The following is a 19,501-nucleotide window of genomic DNA, read 5'->3' on the forward strand; positions in this document are numbered from 1 at the left end:
ATGGGTCTTTACGATTATAAATCGGACTTAGTTCGAGGGGTTACGCATTTACTCCCATTTAAACAATTGATTCCAGTAAATTACATTGGACCATGTAATCCAATTAAGATAACTTAGGCTAGGCCAGAGCCTACTATTTGGGAATTCATGAAGTGCTTGAAATACGAACACAATTTTAAAAGTGGTATTTGCAATGAAATGTTTGAAGTGATTGAAAACCCAAATTTATTTTATGATGAACAAATAAGTGACATTTTATCCACTATATTACCGTATTATAATCCAGCTTGAAATGTGGGAAATATTTTTACAAAATTTGGTTTTTCAAAAAAAAGTGTCGGGACTAATGATATGGATCACCGGAGGACCTATTTTATATAAAATAGCAAAGAGTGCTGGTTTGAGCTTAAACACATTTTCAGCGAGTCAGTTGATGGTGAAATTCATTGAATTTTTAAAAGAAATTTATGAAATGCAGGTCGTTCGTATCGAATTGTCGAAAAAGTCGCACTCATCAAACTCCTTTAATGGATACATTACAATCAATGAAGATCATTTTAACATTATAAATTATACCTTAACCGCAGCTGTAAGAAAAACATCCAAATTTAACGTTTTTTGGGTGAAACCCCCTTACAGAGAGCGGACATCAAAAATGTACAATGCGAACTTCGAACTTAGTGTGAAAAACGTTCCCCGCTTTTCGTCGTGAAAAGCGGGATTCAGCTGATATTAACATTTCGAGTCTAAATCTTGATTGTACGTTGTGAATAACTAGGAACCACTTACCATTAGATTGGAAACATTTATTAATTTGAACTTACACAGTTTCGACGTTTCAAGCTTTTCTCAATTAACAGATGTATTTATATCTTAAAGGCAGTTATGACTAAAAAAAAGTAGAGCAAAATTTTGTATCTTTCAATTTCAATTTTTTTTCATTTATTTCCAAAAAAACTTCTTAAATTAAACACACAGCGTAGCTCCAGTATGCGTTACAATTCTAAGGAGTTGAACTCATTTTCAACTATTTCCAACTCTTACATGCTGCTTTGTAAAAACTCCACACAAATCATATTTCTACACAAAAAATTTACAAATTTCCGGACACAAATAATTTTTGTTATTTTACATACGGATACGAGACACAAAAAAAATTGTGTTGACACAAATTCATACATTAGAAGTAGTAAAAGTTTTGCTACAACTTTTGCCAACAAAAAGGCCGTCAGTGCACCTATGTCTTAATGTTTTGCACGAAGACAATGTTGCAAAACATTAAGGTGAAACGATCGGTTTTAATGTTTTGCCCCATTGTCTTCGTGCAAAACATTAAAAGAAATCGATATATTTAATCGATACCATTAAAAGATGATACCAGAAAGTAATTTGTCTTGCGATGACTATGTGCATATCAGCACGACACAAACGGAAGTGAGCAATCGCTTCAATTGTACGAGCATACATACATTTTGTCGTCATTTGTTAAAACTCTTTGTTTTTCGTGCTATATCTCTCACATACAGCTTTTGTGGATCTCTCACATCCGACAATTTGTTTTTTTTTTTTTGGTAATTTTAGTGACAATAAACGAATTATCACTACAACCGCGCACAGTATGGCAGCCGTGGCGCCAACCACAGTTGCGATGCCAAACTTCAAAAAGCATCAACAATTTTATCAATGAGAGGTTCATTACCGGTAAAAGTGGCTGATCGAAGGATACGCTACTATTAATGCAGTAGCCATAGAACATCCTGTGTCCATGAAAGGTGCAGGGAATGTCTTGGGTGATTTGGAAAGCTCTTGATACCGAGATACCGTGGAAAAGTGCAGAAAATGTCGACTGCAGAAATAAATTCTCTTTCGCAGCAGACGACGAAAACGAATACAAATTAATTATTTAACAATGAGTTGATTCTTTTTAATAAACTTTTTATGAAAATTATTCCTTTGAATATTTAAATATTTATCGTTTTTGAGTGACCCTGAACTAAATCCACGATAATGAACTAAAAATGAAGTAAAAGATTTGAAATCAATCTCTTGATTTTTTTTAAACAAATGAAGTAATAGATCCAATAGTAAAATTGTTGACATGCCTGTCGTCTGTAACAGGTGGAAGTTCCGTCTGACTATATAAAAAGACATGTTTTATGTAGCTTTTATGTAGTGGACATTCAACATTGTTGATAGGTCGCTGTACGTCATTTCCATGTAACTGAATTGAATTGAATTTATTGACACCGCCAAAAAACTGGCTGAATATAAAAATGTGCAAAATATACAAACGTAGATAACATAAATACTTAAGACTACTTCCGTCAAACACTAAAAACCAAGCTCCTCTAAAATTAAACTTTTAAACGTCGTTCTATTCTCACACCTAGTCACAACCGCTTTATGCTTATTAATAAGTCTAATCATCCGAACGATCGGTTGTTCTGATAAATACACATTCGAAAACCGCGGCTCAACCAGCAATTTCATAGTAGTCTCTCGAAAACCATAAACACTTTCACTTCGAACAAATCTAGGCGAGATAATATCATCAGTCACGTTTCCTTTATACAAATCAAAAGCAAGCATTGCATCAGCTATTGTTCGACGAATATCCAAACTTTGTAACTTCAGTTGCTTGCATCGATCCTCGTACGGAGCCAACCTGTATGTCGTTGCGTTGCAACGGCTTTCTAGCAAATAGATAACGAACTGTTTCTGTATAGATTCAATATCGTCTTTGTAGATTTGCGCTGCAGGATTCCAAATTGTTGATGCAAATTCCAGCCTTGGACATACATAAGCCAAATAGAGTATACGTTGTGTCTCTTTGGTAAAATTGCCGTTGGAAAAATGTTTAATGCATCCAATCATCTGGCGACACTTCGTTCCCATATGCTCAATGTGACTGCCCGGGTGAAACCACCTGTTGACCAAAAATCCCAAATCGTTCATTTCTTCGACTCTCTCTATGACGTGATCACCCATTGTGTAATCGGCTTTGATGAACAATGATTCACTTCGGTAAATGCTGAATATGTAACATTTGTCCTTGTTGAATTGAAGACGATTCTCTGTGTTCCATCTATTAACGTTATCGATATCTCGCTGCATTCGATGTATATCGCTGTGATCGAAGATAATGGACGTCAACTTGATGTCATCCGCAAATAGTAGAGGGCACACAAATTCAAGAACGTCGACTACATCATCGATAAACACTGTGAACATTTGTGGGCCAAGAGAACTTCCGGCCGGTACTCCAGATGTAGATTCGTACAATCTTGACTTAAAAATGCTGATTTGAACGTAATTTGTCCTCCCAACCAGATATTGACACATCCACCTTGCTGTTTTCTTCCCAATACCAAATCTCGCAAATTTCACAATTAACAAACGTATTATCACTTTGTCGAAGGCAGTTTTGTAATCACCATAACACAAGTCGAGTTGACATGATCGTTCGAACGCATTGTGAGCCATAATTGATAGACCTAGCAGATTGGTGACAACTGATCTCTTATTCCTGAATCCATGTTGCGCGCTTTTCAGTTGAGGTTGAATAATCTCACTAATCTTCTTCTTCACTGCAATATCATGGATTTTTAGTACGATCGTTTGGATGGCTACGACTCTATAGTTCTTTACGTATGCTTTGTCACCCTTTCTTTTGTATACCGGAACGATTCGTGATATTTTCGATGTGGCTGCTATTTCACCAATATTGAAAGATTTTTGATACAGCAACCATATTGGCCATATTGGCACTACTTATCGGAACGTAAATATCGTCAAAATCCCAATTCTCTTCATCAGGTACGTAAATCGATTCGAAGTAATCAGCAAACAAGTCAACCACTTCTTCCGTTGTATTGCCAATTTTATCACCGAATTTTAGTGTGTCAGGGTACTTTTCGATGCCACCATTCATTTTCGCAAACTTCCAAAATTCAGCTGGATTCGATTTGATATTTTCTTGTGTCTGGCGGATATATTCGTTGTATCGACGGTCGCTTTCCTCACTGAATAATTTATGTGCCTTTCGTAAATACAGCTTTGGAAAAGGTGTACCATTACATATAAGTTTACATTCTGTACGTACGTCATTTCCATGTAACTGAAAACTTCAAAATGCAGCTGACACACTCACACATTCAGTGTGTATAATTACATGAACTGCAAATTGAGCGTTGCAAAACGAACGAACATCCCCATTTGCATGAATTTTTACTTCGTGCACTGTGTACATAATAATTAGAAAAAGAATCGAAGTCAAATGGGCATCCCATGCACGATTCTGAGCATACTGAGCATACTTATCATTTTCAATAAATTATTTGGATAAGTAGAAAGCGAAAGGTCGATTTGATTGATGAACAACGATGATTTTTCCTATCAAATAGTTATTTACATAACAAGAGATAAACAGCTGAAAAGTAGAGTTTTCGTGTGAATTTTGTTGATCGGAGGCGAAGCCGAGGTCAATAAACACACGAAAACGAGTGTAATGGATTTTACATGCCCTTGAAACCTAAACCAAATTTCTTGTTTTCCGTAGTTTTCCGTGCAATAAGCCACTTTCGCCCCTAAAGAAAACAGAAGCATGTGACATATTATTACATAAACGGAGAACCGATACGACTACCGTTTCTAAAAGGATCTCGACAAGTACAATTTACGACTTATTAAGAAAATGAAAAAAGCGACGAAGAAGGATAATAGTAATTGAGCACAGAGCAGCCCACTTTCAACTTTCAATCCACACTTTATGCAGCCACACATTGTCTTAATAATAAATGGGGCCGCTTATTAATGGAAATAATTGAGAAAAATTGCCGACACACCCACTGGTGAGGTGATGCAGTTAGAATTTACCGTTATTAAGGGTAATTTTCGTAATTATCTTTAATAAATGGGCGTTTACGATTATGAATCGTATTTAGCTCTAGGGGTTACGCACTTCATTTACTTCCATTAATTCCAATTATTCCACTGATTCCAATCATTCCATTGATTCCAGTTAATTACATTAGACCTTTGAATGAAGATAACCTAGGCTATAGCTATGATGGTTGCTTGTCACATTTGTTTGTCTAAAAATTAGTAAAGGAAACCTTGTCTTGAACTCTTGAACCATTCTAATATCGTCATGAAAACGTCCTGCATTCACAAGCGATTTTCACTCATTTTTAACGACATCACATTGGAAATCTTTCCAAAAATTTTTTTCAAAAAATCCTTTTTTTTTGCCTGTCCCATGTGAAAGTTGACCATTACAGGCCAGGTTGCCAACTGTGAAAATGATCAATTACATGACGAATATTTTTGGTTCCAGAATACCGTGGATGCTGCCGAGTATTACATTAATTGCGAAACCATTTTGTCACATTAGAAGACTGAATCGGGAGCTTTTTGAGAAACAAGCTTCGGTTTTGACAAAAGTAGGTGAATACGTCAACTTCAGCTCGGATATCCAGAGTGTATAATGTCGAATAGACGTTAACCGAAGCTTGCACAACAGTTTTACCGCCAAAAAGATCATTCAACTCTTTGTTGTCTCTTGCTCGTCCAACGAATGCATTGAGTGACTTTTTCAGTAAAACAAATCAAACTGTTTGCTGTATTTTCAATCGAATCGAGCCTACTACGAAAGTTTGTATCGAAAGCGATCATGATTTATCTTCCTCCACAGAAGCTATTTAGTTCCCACTAACACTTATCGTCGATAGCCTCGAATCTCTGTTGACCCCACCTATCAAAATCTTTCTTCGTCTGTCTTTCAAAAGAAAAATCGACGTCGAAACGAAGTCGTCATCTAATTACCCCATCACACCATATTTTGCACTGCTACACGCTAAGTTTTAACATCACCAATAAGCATGAACTGGCTGGGCATGTTATTAGTGTGTGAATTTTCGCAGGTCGAGAAAGTGAAGCGGATTAATTATGTGCAACTACAATTGATTATATCCTTTATTCATGGACATGTAACACATCGTGTAAATGTAAAACCAATAAAATTGAGTTGGTTCTTGGTTAAGTTTAGCGCTAGAAGAGTATCAGTCGTGAAAAATATTCTCAAAATGGCTGAAGCAAAAAACATTTGGTCGAAGGTAACGCTGAGAGTTTTACTAAAATTCTTTCGTTTTCTTTTAAGATTACAGCGAAGATTGTTCTTGCTTAGAGCAGATGATACTTTAACGCTTTACGAGTTTTTCGTTTCTATAAAATAAATTCAGAATTTTGAGGTAACACTTGCAACTTGCAAAGTATTGTGATATCATCAAAAAAAACGAGCCATCAGAACAGTCGGAGCGTTTGCTGCGACTGAGCCCCGTACAAACCCGTATATCTATTGCGTACGTGACCCTAGTGCGTCTGTCACCCTACTTTGACCGTAAGCCTATGCGCCGGTTAAAGTAGTTAAAGTAAAATTATTATGAAATGTGTACATCTTACAAATTGCGCATAGCGCAATTACGAAGCCCCGTACGACGTTCCTTTCAAATAAAACAAAAATTTCAAATAGCCCTAAAATTTTAATTTATTGAGTATAAATACACATAGGGCCCAGTACCGGCCTCAGTCCGAGGATCCAATTTTTTTTTTCAACTACATTCTATTCGGCCTTTGATTACCTTCCAAATGGAACAAAAATTACGAAAAACGGATGAAATTTGCTCGAGTTATATGTAAAATACACATAGGGCCCTAGTAGCGGCCTTAGTCCAAGGACCCAAATTTAATTCTTTTTCAACAACATTCTATTCGGCCTTTGATTACCTTCGAAATGACACAAAAATTACGAAAAACGAATGAAATTTACTCGAGTTATATGTAAAATACACATAGGGCCCTAGTAGTGGCCTAAGTCCAAGGACCCAAATTTAATTTTTTTTCAACAACTTTCAATTCGGCGTTCGATTACCTTCCAAATGAAAAAAAATTACGAAAAACGGATGAAATTTACTCGAATTCTATGTAAAATACACATAGGGCCCTAGTAGTGGCCTTAGTCCAAGGACCCAAATTTATTTTTTTTTCAACAACTTTCTATTCGGCCTTTGATTACCTTCGAAATGACACAAAAATTACGAAAAACGAATGAAATTTACTCGAGTTATATGTAAAATACACATAGGGCCCTAGTAGTGGCCTAAGTCCAAGGACCCAAATTTAATTTTTTTTCAACAACTTTCTATTCGGCGTTCGATTACCTTCCAAATGAAACAAAAATTACGAAAAACGAATGAAATTTACTCGAGTTATATGTAAAATACACATAGGGCCCTAGTAGTGGCCTAAGTCCAAGGACCCAAATTTAATTTTTTTTCAACAACTTTCAATTCGGCGTTCGATTACCTTCCAAATGAAAAAAAAAATACGAAAAACGGATGAAATTTACTCGAATTCTATGTAAAATACACATAGGGCCCTAGTAGTGGCCTTAGTCCAAGGACCCAAATTTAATTTTTTTTCAACAACTTTCTATTCGGCCTTTGATTACCTTCGAAATGACACAAAAATTACGAAAAACGAATGAAATTTACTCGAGTTATATGTAAAATACACATAGGGCCCTAGTAGCATTTCACTTCTAAGGCCCTAACTCACGGTCCGCTCACCCGATTTTAAAAAACTTTTTTTTCCTGGATTGGTATTGACAATACCTATCATTTGCCGTGTCATTTCCATCGTTTATTTTGCCATAAATATCACCAAAAGACCTTAAATCACAAAAAAAAGTTGAAATCGGATTTGATTTACTCAAGATATCGACGTGACGGACAGACGGACAGACAAAATTTTTATTGCGGATTCGTCATCTATGAACATAGGCAAACACTTTGCCCTTACCGTCTGCTTCGAATTCCATCAATTCCACACGGCATCGTAATCCTATAAGCCCCTTTGTACTTCGTACGGGGCTAAAAACTTTCAAGGCGCCCGTTGCGGACGGCTATCTAGAAACACCAACTTCAGGAATAAATGATAAGCTCTGACTGAATGTGGTCTTGAATAGCAAAAAAAAATGTTCAAAACAAATGAAGTAATAGATCCGAACTGTTGAGACGCTTGCTATACTGTCAAAACACTGTATCGCGTTGTTTGTGTGCTTTGGAGAGCTTTCAAAATCTTTAAACTTCTCATGGACTCCATTGGAAAGGTGTGATGTTTCGTGGAATAAGAAAAAAAGCTTAAAGCTCTCGAAATCTCTTTTAAAAGCAGATACAAATGTGATACGGTGTTTTAGCTTAACACGGCAGTATAAGTGGAAGGTTAAATAGAAAAAGTCAGGAACAGGGTTGCGTTCGTTTGTAGTTCTATTCACAGGGAGTAGCGGGAAATGAACAATTTACATACATAAAAAACCAATTTTGATTTACAAATCATTTTTCGAAGCAAATAAAATGAATTTTTCAGTCTTCACTAAACCAATCCGATAAATTTCAAACAAGTCGACTGTAAAGGCAAGCGAAACTCATGTTTCGGCTTCAACAAACGATTCTCCAAATTCGCCATTTCCCGCAACTCCCACTGCTAACGTGGTTTTTTGATTCTTCTCTTTGCTCCCAAAGTTCAGTGACAAAATGATCAAGAACAAAGAACAAAACTTAGGATCGGCCTTCGACCAAATGAATGGCATCATGAACTTTATCAACCGATTCGGATACGTTACCGGTCTGGAATTTACCGATGATTGGAAAGTAACTGGCAGAACTGTATTCGCTGCCTTCTTTAATTTTTGCCTGCCATCTCTTGGATTCTACACCTTACATCTCACTTTTCCGTCAAGTGAAAACATTATCATCGTGGGCGGTTACGCCTTCAATATAACGGTATGCGGGCAGCGGAATATTCTCGAACTGTTTGTCATTTTTGGAATTATGTTTTTGATCAAACAGGTCTGGACGAAAATAATATTCATTACCCTGAACCACGAGCAATACATGTCGGTGGTGCGCTTCATTTTCAAAGTGATCAAAAGCAATTCATCCGGACCACGACAGCGCATCCTCTTGAATATGATCAAGAGGATAAACTATCACTTAAAAATCAACATTTCCGGCTTTCTGGGCGGTGTTGGTTTCTACTCAGCGTTCCCGTGTTACGACTTCATCTTTAACGGAAACTTGACCTTAGTTTCTCCGGTGCTGGTGCCTTTTGCCGATGCGAAGACCGTCCGAGGTTATTTGATTACCACCGGATTTAACATATTTATCGTCAGCTTTTGTGTTACGCTGTGTGTCGCGATCAGTTGTCTATTCTTCGCAACGGTTGACGCATACGACGGCATGGTTTCGTTAATCGAAGACGATTTTGAAACGTTTGATGCTATGTGCAAGAGGAAGGAGCGTGGTCAGACGTATGAAGCACAGTTCCGAAATATAATGATGGAACTGAATGACTTGGCAAGGTATTACGAACATGAGATGCGTCAGAAATGGTTTAGGCTTTCTAGTAAAGTCAGCATGTAGCAAGCAGATGAAATTATTTTTGCATTGCATGGCGTTGCTAGCTTGCATACACCTGCTTTGAACCAAGACTCCAAACTTTTCGGTCGTCAAGTAGATCACCATTTTATCCGAGGTTGTAAACTTTGGAGAGGTCACGCAGATCGTCATTTCATTCCAAACACCTTTTTCATTACAAAGAAATTCATCAAAATCAAATGCGCATGGCGGGGTGAATTTGTAGTGTGGAAAGTGGTGTGTCACCCGCGTATTACAATTTCTCCAAAGTTTACAGCCTTGGCCAATTTTGGGCCAATGTCAAATATTTCGCTTCGGCAATACTTTCTCCAATGCTTTAGTTTCAGCTCGTACACGAATGACCTGTACGGTCTCATTTCGACTGTTCAAGTATCTACGTCCTATGTTGTGGTTGTGACGTGTCTAGGTGGATTTTTTGTGGTATAAATCAGAGTCGAGTGACTGGTGAATTACGTGTTTCTAACAATTTCAATTACCTTCAGGCAGGCTATGTTAGTGGCATTGGGGCGTCTATGTCTTTCTACACAGAAATGTTAATGTATTGCTACATAGGACAGCTACTGGACAATGCGGTAATTTTTCGAATAACTTCATTTCATACTTGCGGGAGGTTAATCGCCTTACTTTAGCTTACGCAAGCATGAAAAAGTGTTAAAAACGTCACAATAGTCAGAATAAAACATTTTCCCCTGAATCTACTACTTCCAATTTGAATATCGATATTTTCCGTTCCGTTAACAGAACAAACGAATTGTAACAGTAATTTGCAACGCCAAATGGTACACGTATGAGGTGAAATATCAGAAGGACATGATTACAGCAATATACGTAGCCCAAAACCTGCAGTCGATCTGCCTAGCAAACGTATTTCCGCTAAACTTTGATACTGGCCTACAGGTTTGCAAATCTACTTAAACCAAGGCAGTTTGAATTGACCCAGGTAGTCGATTTGATAAAGGATTCACTACGATAAGGCTTTCCAAATTTGATTTTGTGTCAATGTTTAAAAATGTCACACCATAGCACTTTAGCTCCAAGCATGAACACACAAAGAATACATGCCTCCTGTCCCTAAGAAAGAAATGCAGAGTTTTTATGTTATTGCTTGGAAGCTAGGTTTCTAGGTTGACCTTTATTTACAATATGAACATCTACTGTCTGGGTCTCTTTTACACAGTCGTGCGTGACGTATTGTCATATATTCAATCATTTTTCAACTTTCAGATAACAAACAACATTTATTCAATAATAACGTTTATGATTAGCATGTTTAACTAATTAACTTTCATATTACCGACGCCTGTCACATTCTATACTTGTCGTTCAAATAGCTATACAATAAAATGTTTCCCGCACCTCTCACTCAATAAATTTGAAATGATAAATTTTTGAAACACCTCGACAATGAAATTATTTTTCGAAACAATTCTCTGCGTTATGCTTGTTAGACCTTCAATACGCCTTTAACCTGTTACCGTCTGTTACTCACACTCATCTATTACTGACAAGACACAAGTTTTGACTAATGACAAGCTTCGATTAATAACAAACAGACAAACTTTGACTAATGAGTCCTTACATTGCGTAAAGTACGTTCGAAACAAATGAAGTTGAAGATTTTAAATCAAAATAGAAGTAGCAGATTCTATAGAAACGAGCCATCAGAACAGTCGGAGCGTTTGCTGCGACTGAGCCCCGTACAAACCCGTATATCTATTGCGTACGTGACCCTAGTGCGTCTGTCACCCTACTTTGACCGTAAGCCTATTGCGCCGGTTAAAGTAGTTAAAGTAAAATTATTATGTAATATGTACATCTTAGAAATTGCGCATAGCGCAATTACGAAGCCCCGTACGACGTTCCTTTCAAATAAAACAAAAATTTCAAATAGCCCTAAAATTTTAATTTATTGAGTATAAATACACATAGGGCCTAGTATCGGCCTCAGTCCGAAGATCCAAATTTTTTTTTTTTCAACTACATTCTATTCGGCCTTTGATTACCTTCCAAATGAAACAAAAATTACGAAAAACGGATGAAATTTGCTCGAGTTATATGTAAAATACACGTAGGGCCCTAGTAACGGCCTTAGTCCGAAGACCCAAATTTATTTTTTTTTTCAACAACATTCTATTCGGTGTTCGATTATCTTTCAAATGAAACAAAAATTACGAAAAACGGATGAAATTTGCTCGAGTTATATGTAAAATACACGTAGAGCCCTAGTAACGGCCTTAGTCCGAAGACCCAAATTTAATTTTTTTTTCAACAACATTCTATTCGGTGTTCGATTATCTTTCAAATGAAACAAAAATTACGAAAAACGGATGAAATTTGCTCGAGTTATATGTAAAATACACATAGGGCCCTAGTAACGGCCTTAGTCCGAAGACCCAAATTTAATTTTTTTTTCAACAACATTCTATTCGGTGTTCGATTATCTTTCAAATGAAACAAAAATTACGAAAAACGGATGAAATTTGCTCGAGTTATATGTAAAATACACGTAGAGCCCTAGTAGCGGCCTTAGTCCGAAGACCCAAATTTAATTTTTTTCAACAACATTCTATTCGGCCTTTGATTACCTTCCAAATGAAACAAAAATTACGAAAAACGGATGAAATTTGCTCGAGTTATATGTAAAATACACATAGGGCCCTAGTAACGGCCTTAGTCCAAGGACCCAAATTTAATTTTTTTTTCAACAACATTCTATTCGGTGTTCGATTATCTTTCAAATGAAACAAAAATTACGAAAAACGGATGAAACTTACTCGAGTTGTATGTAAAATACGCATAGGGCCCTAGTAGCGGCCTTAGTCCGAGGACCCAAATTTAATTTTTTTTTCAACAACATTCTATTCGGCCTTTGATTACCTTCCAAATGAAACAAAAATTACGAAAAACGGATGAAATTTGCTCGAGTTATATGTAAAATACATATAGGGCCCTAGTAGCGGCCTTAGTCCGAGGACCCAAATTTAATTTTTTTTTCAACAACATTCTATTCGGCCTTTGATTACCTTCCAAATGACACAAAAATTACGAAAAACGAATGAAATTTACTCGAGTTCAATGTAAAATACACATAGGGCCCTAGTAGTGGCCTTAGTCCAAGGACCCAAATTTAATAATTTTTCAACAACTTTCTATTCGGCGTTCGATTACCTTCCAAATGAAACAAAAATTACGAAAAACGGATTAAATTTACTTGAGTTCTATGTAAAATACACATAGGGCCCTAGTAGCTTTTCACTTCTAAGGCCCTAACTCACGGTCCACTCACCCGATTTAAAAAAACTTTTTTTCCCTGGATTGGTATTGACAATACCTATCATTTGCCGGGTCATTTACATTTCCATCGTTTATTTTGCCATAAATATCACCAAAAGACCTTAAATCACTTAGGTGGCCCTAACTCACGAAGGGCCGACCCGAATATGCCCATCTTCGAACTTAGCCTCACTATTTTGACTATCTTTCAGGAAAAAATTTTTTTTTTTGATATCGGATTTGATTTACTCAAGATATCGACGTGACGGACAGACGGACAGACGGCCCAAATTTTTATTGCGGATTCGTCATCTATGAACATAGGCAAACACTTTGCCCTTACCGTCTGCTTCGAATTCCATCAATTACACACGGCATCGTAATCCTATAAGCCCCTTTGTACTTCGTACGGGGCTAAAAATGCTGATATGTTGTCTGTGATATGTTACAGCCTCACATCGACGACAACTCGATTTTATTTGTAAAGTCATAAAATCACTTACTCGACAGGATGGGTTATCAAGTATATAGTTCCTGTACTTACTCTCGACGCAGATAATTCGGCTGGGTATGGATGTTCAAGTACAGAGTTGGTAATTTAGGACGTCACTCGCCCACTCAACCCTCAAAATCTGGGTATTTACTTCAGAAAAAAACGTGTTCAGTCCATTGGAAGTGAAGCTAAATCAATGAAATTTCATTTTTCCTATAATTTGCTATAATTGGACATGTCTCCTTTTTGCGCTTAATCATTCATGTGACATCACAAACATAACGATCATTTTGCATAAATCCAACCTGTCCAACGACGGCTTTGGCGATATGTCAAGTAAAAAGGAAAATGGTTGTTACTATCACCACTAGCGAATCGCCTGACTGACTGAATGAAAATACAAACGACAATAAGACTACGCCATAGAACACTTAGTATAACGGTAGGACGAGAGATGTCGCTCGAAGATACTATCACAGCCCTGCCCTACTTTGCAAAAAAAAAACTTCTTAGCCTATTTTCCAATTTTTTGTATAAAAAAAAATCACATAAAAAACGTTTTGGCGAAAAATGGCATCAAATAAATTGCATAAAAGACATGTGTTTTTCTTGCAAAGTAGGGCAGAGCCGCAAACCAATGAACCGATGTTGTTAGTGTGGACACATCTGATTGACAGAATCTGAGTGTTGCGGTTGAAATTCCAACCTACGAACTGGCACCTCAATAATTCAATGCGAGTCCTCGGTCAACTACGCTTCAGAATATTTATTTCTGATGTCCCCGGATGCACCTTGAATGTCGAACAAATGAATTGGAAAATAAATTTCAACATAGGGTAAATACACCAATTTCGGCAATGTAAGTCGTGTCATCTGTTGTTTCAACTACTGAACACAAAAAGACTGAACACAAAAAAGGCTCTGATATGAACTAAATCACTTGCGTGAACTTTATTACGTCAAATCAAAACTGTTCAGCGGTTAATGCCTTAATTTCAAAATATTGAGACCCGGATACCAGAACCACATCGGAACCATTTATTTTCTTTGATATAGTTATATCCACTGTCCACTCTCCAGCTGGAATAAGTGGAACTATTGGATAATCAAAGTCACCGAGATTCGTTATTCCTGATTTTATGTAACGGTGTCCCTATAAGATTAAATGCGTTGCACATTAAAAACAACATTCACGACACAATACTCGAACATACGCTAAATGGGCATGGTTCCACCAAATTACCAGCCTCCACCCTCTCATTTTTTAGTTGAAAAAAGGGATGAGTTCTAAGCAAAAGCTGTGAGCAAAGTTCTACCTTCAAGTTAAGCATGTGTGGTCGATAGACAGTTGCGAATTTTTTGAACGCAACCATTTCCTCCTACAGTAACGTGTACCTCTTAGAACATTAAAAGCTTTGGATACAATTTTACCATCACCTACGTAAATTGGAGCTTTCAATGTTATGCCGGAGTGTATATAAATGTCCAACGAAACCAATTTGGATGTCCGATTTATTGGTCGACAAACTGACTTAATTTTGCAATAATCTGGATTGCAGTAGCTGTTGCATCTCTGAAGAACAATTGACATGAGGCGCTAAGAAAATTATTTGAATAAGATAATGGAAACAGGTTCAGGGAACCGAGAATGTTGAATTTTGAGCCGTAACTTCACTGAAAAAACAAATTAGCAAATTAGTGCTTTAGGCCCGTGGATGTTGCATATTGCCTCCAGACAAAATACTTTGATAGAGTAAAGGTACCATTATTCGGCCAAGCATCTAAATCTGGTTATTCGTTTGTGTCCCATTGTTTTAACAATAGATGGCCGGATTTAGATGCATGGCCGAATGCTGGTTCCTTTACCCTACAGTGTTTGTTTTTATTATGTTTGACGTTCCGGCTCGAGATTCGACATCCTAAGCTTCGTGAACCAAAAAAACCTGTCGAATGAAAATACTTTATTTGCAGTAACGTGTCTGAGCGACAAAACTAGAAGCGTGCACAGCATCAGAGTCTTCATGACTAATTTTTTCCAGCCAAATTAGTTCAACCAAGTCCAGAGCAATCTGTTCGCAAACTAACGCCAAATTTCGTTGACAATCGCCAATTTATAGGAGCTGCAAATTAAACATTTCAATAAATTGTGATTGAGCAATTAAACTCGGAAATCTATCCAAATTATTTGTAATTTTGCGATAGCATCGAGTGCAATTGACTCCGTTTAAAAGCATCACCAAACGAACGATAATGACTGGCTTAATTACTATCACCGCTGTTATAATGTGTACGCAGCTAGTTTCAATATAACACGGGTGGCGGATCATGGACGCGTTTTAGCAGTGCGTCCGTGACGCAGGGCCGATTTCAAGAAAAATGGAAAAAATATTATTGCTGCAGACTGCTGCAAATTTTGTTCCATTTCGGTTCAAATAGCACCAAATTACAAATGTGACAGTTGTGATCAAATGTCGATCTGTTCCATCTGTCAAAGTGACATTTAAAACGTCAAACAAAAATCTAATTGTCAAATGGTCAGAAAATCGTTAAATTTACTTAATTCCATTACACTAAATAACATTTACTTTGTTTGACGTTTCAAACGTCACTTTGACAGATGTAAAAGACCGAATTTTGAGACCAACTGTCACAAATATCTGGTCGTCCGTTCGACTTTAAGGAGCTATTGGTGGTCATTTGAACGATTTCAGTATTTTGAACTAAATGGAAGATTCTTCGACTTGCGTCACATTTCCCTAACGAATGGGTGAGACAGATTTTACGCAGAGAATTTCGTGGCGCCATAGTTTGATAGTAGATTACGTATCTGTGGAAGACAGGATGGAAAGTGGATACGAGGGCGATTGTGTTATACGTCATTACCCCGTGGATTAAATGAGTAAACTAACTTACGTACATCCACATCAAAATATTTAGCAATATTCAGGCGACTCTCTTAGTTGAACGCTTTTCATATGTTAGTATGATTTCCTTTATGTACTCGGATTTGCTGCTTACACACGTAGAAGTGTGATAAGCAAGAACAATCAGAAGTTAAGAATAGCAACCAAAGACATGATTTTCTTGCTAACTATTTTGAGGTGAGTGTAATTGTTGAAACTTTTTATTTCGCCTTGTATGATGATGTCAGTCCTTATCTGCAACTGCAACACTCATACTTGGGCAAAACAGAAAATTCGAAACAAGGACGTAATCTACTATCCGCCAAAAAACCCTAAAGGGTAAAAGTGTGACGCAAGTCCTTGTTTCTACTTACAAAATAACTGATATCGCTGAAGGTGACGCATTTTTCGCCTCAACGCAAAAGTGTTATCAACAAAAAATTGAACCAAAAAATTTAAGATAGAAAATTTTAGAAAAAAATTGCGTCACAAGTGGCAGATGATTCAGGACATTATTTTCTCTATTTGAACTATTTTTCTCAACATCTGCCACTTGTGACGCAATTTTTTTCTAAAATTTTCTATCTTAAATTTTTTGGTTCAATTTTTTGTTGATAACACTTTTGCGTTGAGGCGAAAAATGCGTCACCCTCAGCGATATCAGTTATTTTGTAAGTAGAAACAAGGACTTGCGTCACACTTTTACCCTTTAGGGTTTTTTGGCGGATATCAGTTCTTTTGGAAGTTTAGGTGTAAGGGTAACTAGTTTCGTAAGCAACTCATGTCGACAACAGCTGAAATCCAACAAAAAATCCGATGGAAGTTTGGAAGTGCCAGAGGAATCATCTTTCATCCCAAAATTTAGGAACCAACCTTGGAACACCTTACTTATATTGAAAATATCCCAAATTCATCGAAAAATCCGATGCAAGTTAGGAAGTGCCAGAGGAATCATCTCTCATCCCAAAATTTAGGAGCCAACCTTGGAACACCTCACCTATATCGGAAATAACCCAAATCCATCGAAAAATCCGATGGAAGTTAAGAAGTGCCAGAGGAATCATCTCTCATCCCAAAATTTAGGAACCAACCTCGGAACACCTCACTTATATCGAAAATAACCCAAATCCATCGAAAAATCCGATGGAAGTTAGGAAGTGCCAGAGGAATCATCTGTCATCCCAAAATTTAGGAACCAACCACGGAACACCTCACTTATATCGAAAATAACCCAAATCCATCGAAAAATCCGATGGAAGTTAGGAAGTGCCAGAGGAATCATCTCTCATCCCAAAATTTAGGAACCAACCTCGGAACACCTCACTTATATCGAAAATAACCCAAATCCATCGAAAAATCCGATGGAAGTTAGGAAGTGCCAGAGGAATCATCTGTCATCCCAAAATTTAGGAACCAACCTCGGAACACCTCACTTATATCGAAAATAACCCAAATCCATCAAAACACTTTTTCCAACATTTACCAATCATAATTCATAATTACTAGCTGAAAAAAAATTATTCCTTTTCACACACACACACAACACACGCTGTTATATGGCATTGTATGGAAACTTCCGGGAGTCCTAGCTCCCAAAAACGCTTGCATACCCCCATTTTTTAAAATCTTATTTTGATCTAGGGCCCGAGATTGACCTATAACCAAAATTTCAGGAAAATCGTAAGAAACGTTTAGAAGTTACGAAATCGTCCTTTTTCATAGGAACTAACTAACTAACTAACTAACGTAGGCAATTTGAGTTATCTGAAAATACGAAATTTTGCTTATTTTCAAACAAACATCAATATTTCGAAGTTCAATATCTCGGCCAATTTTGAAGCTGCAGTAACGTGTGATAGCTCGTTGAACTCGTATGGATTCCAAGATTCCAGATATCCTAGTTTGAGGGTCGTTGGAGTTAAGGGGGAGAAGTCAAAAAGTTGCTGTAAATATGCTCCGCCGTCCTCAAAAAAAATTTTTTAAAACATTTTTGGTAGTGGACTTGCGTCACGCCCGCTAACTAACGTGCGGGCATGATTTCTGGGTGTAGTAGAGCAATTGTAAACTGCGTAAAATAGCTTTCAATTGCGTCGCTGATTTAAATGAAAAAAAGTTCAAAAATTGCGGTTTTGTATTTACGCACGGGAAACGACTAAACATTTATCAGCACTATCGCTGTAACAAGTAGACCACGCACACCACCGTTTAGCAGCATTAAGTCATTAACGTTAAAATTTCGATTGCTAGAACTAGTCACGTTTGACCAGGCTCAGTAATGACGAAAACATATTATAAAGTGTGATTACCGCCGTATTAACTGAGAGAAGTTGGAAAATTATTTTGGTTGACCGCCATTTTCAAAATCCGATCGCTTTGGAGTTAGTCGGGATATTTCGCTGAGAAAAGTAGTCATGAAGAAACTGATGTTTTGCTCGCTTCTATTTATGTCGCTCAGACACGTTACTGCAAATAAAGTAGCTCCATTCGACAGGTTTTCTGGTTCGCGGAACTTAGGATGTCGAATTTCGAGCTGGAACTTCAAATAAAATTTAACAAACACTGTAGGGTATAAGCACCAGCATTCGGCCATGAATACGACAAAACAATGGCCAGATTTAGATGCATGGCCGAATCCGCGAGGAAAATGTCTTTTTTCTGGTTCTCATCGTTTCTCATTTTTGGGTTAGGTTATGGCTCGAAATTCAACATTCTTGATTCCGTAAACCTGTTTCATTCATTGTCCTGATTCAACTTATTTTCTTAGCGCCTCATGTCAGTTGTTCTTCAGAGATGTGACAGCTATTGTAATCCAGATTATTGTAAAATTAAGAAAGTGTGTCGACCATTAAATCGGACATCCAAATTTGTTTCGATGGACATTTATTTCCACTCCGGCATAACAGTGAAAACTCCAATTTACGTAGGTGATGGTAAAATTGTATCCAAAAGTTTTAACGTTCTAAATCGAGATGTGCTGCAGCAAGAAATGGTTGCATTCAAAAAATTCGCAACTGTTTATCGACCACACATGCTCAAACTGAAGGAGGAACTATGTGCGCAACTTCTGCTTAGAACTCATCCCCTTTCGAAACTTAGAAACGACAAGCTCGAGTCGGGTAATATGTTGGAACCATGCCCAATCAGAGTATGTTCGAGGAGTCTTCATACATTTTCGTTGATGGTTTTCATGATTTAATCTTAGGGACACCGTTACATGAAAGCAGGAATAACGAATCTTAGTGACTACGATTCTCTCTCTCTTCCACTTGTTCCAGCTGGCGAATGGAGACTAGATACAACTCTATCAAAGAAAATAAATGGTTCCGAAGTGGTTCTAC

At 37.2% G+C, this 19,501-nt stretch overlaps 2 protein-coding genes across 2 annotated transcripts; one reads left to right on the top strand and one right to left on the bottom strand.

Annotated features, from left to right (window-relative positions):
* Positions 1–577: 577 nt before the first annotated feature.
* On the bottom strand, positions 578–3,931 carry LOC119077181. Its single transcript, XM_037184363.1, has 4 exons — positions 3,772–3,931; positions 3,347–3,710; positions 2,927–3,298; positions 578–587 (listed from the first exon to the last, which is right to left on the bottom strand). The coding sequence occupies exons 1-4, from the start codon at positions 3,929–3,931 to the stop codon at positions 578–580; spliced, it is 906 nt and encodes a 301-aa protein (XP_037040258.1).
* A 4,660-nt stretch (positions 3,932–8,591) lies between these two features.
* Positions 8,592–10,772, top strand: LOC119077182. Its single transcript, XM_037184364.1, has 6 exons — positions 8,592–8,840; positions 8,907–9,418; positions 9,815–9,914; positions 9,977–10,066; positions 10,236–10,391; positions 10,719–10,772. Exons 1-6 carry the CDS (start codon positions 8,592–8,594, stop codon positions 10,770–10,772), a joined length of 1,161 nt encoding a protein of 386 aa, XP_037040259.1.
* The last annotated feature ends 8,729 nt before the right edge of the window (positions 10,773–19,501 follow it).

The sequence above is a fragment of the Bradysia coprophila genome, unplaced genomic scaffold (genome assembly GCF_014529535.1).
Source record: "Bradysia coprophila strain Holo2 unplaced genomic scaffold, BU_Bcop_v1 contig_232, whole genome shotgun sequence".
NCBI lineage: Eukaryota > Metazoa > Arthropoda > Insecta > Diptera > Sciaridae > Bradysia > Bradysia coprophila.

What these genes read in the sequence shown, in the direction of transcription:
- LOC119077181 (XM_037184363.1), bottom strand. Translation starts at nt 3,931, where the DNA reads ATGAATGGTGGCATCGAAAAGTACCCTGACACACTAAAATTCGGTGAT. An exon ending in CGATATTTACGTTCCGATAA is followed by an intron (nt 3,711 to 3,771) that starts GTAGTGCCAATA and finishes TTGGTGAAATAG; the next exon opens with CAGCCACATCGAAAATATCA. An exon ending in ATTGGGAAGAAAACAGCAAG is followed by an intron (nt 3,299 to 3,346) that starts GTGGATGTGTCA and finishes CGTTCAAATCAG; the next exon opens with CATTTTTAAGTCAAGATTGT.
- LOC119077182 (XM_037184364.1), top strand. Translation starts at nt 8,592, where the DNA reads ATGATCAAGAACAAAGAACAAAACTTAGGATCGGCCTTCGACCAAATG. An exon ending in GTTACGCCTTCAATATAACG is followed by an intron (nt 8,841 to 8,906) that starts GTATGCGGGCAG and finishes TTGATCAAACAG; the next exon opens with GTCTGGACGAAAATAATATT. An exon ending in GTCTAGGTGGATTTTTTGTG is followed by an intron (nt 9,915 to 9,976) that starts GTATAAATCAGA and finishes AATTACCTTCAG; the next exon opens with GCAGGCTATGTTAGTGGCAT.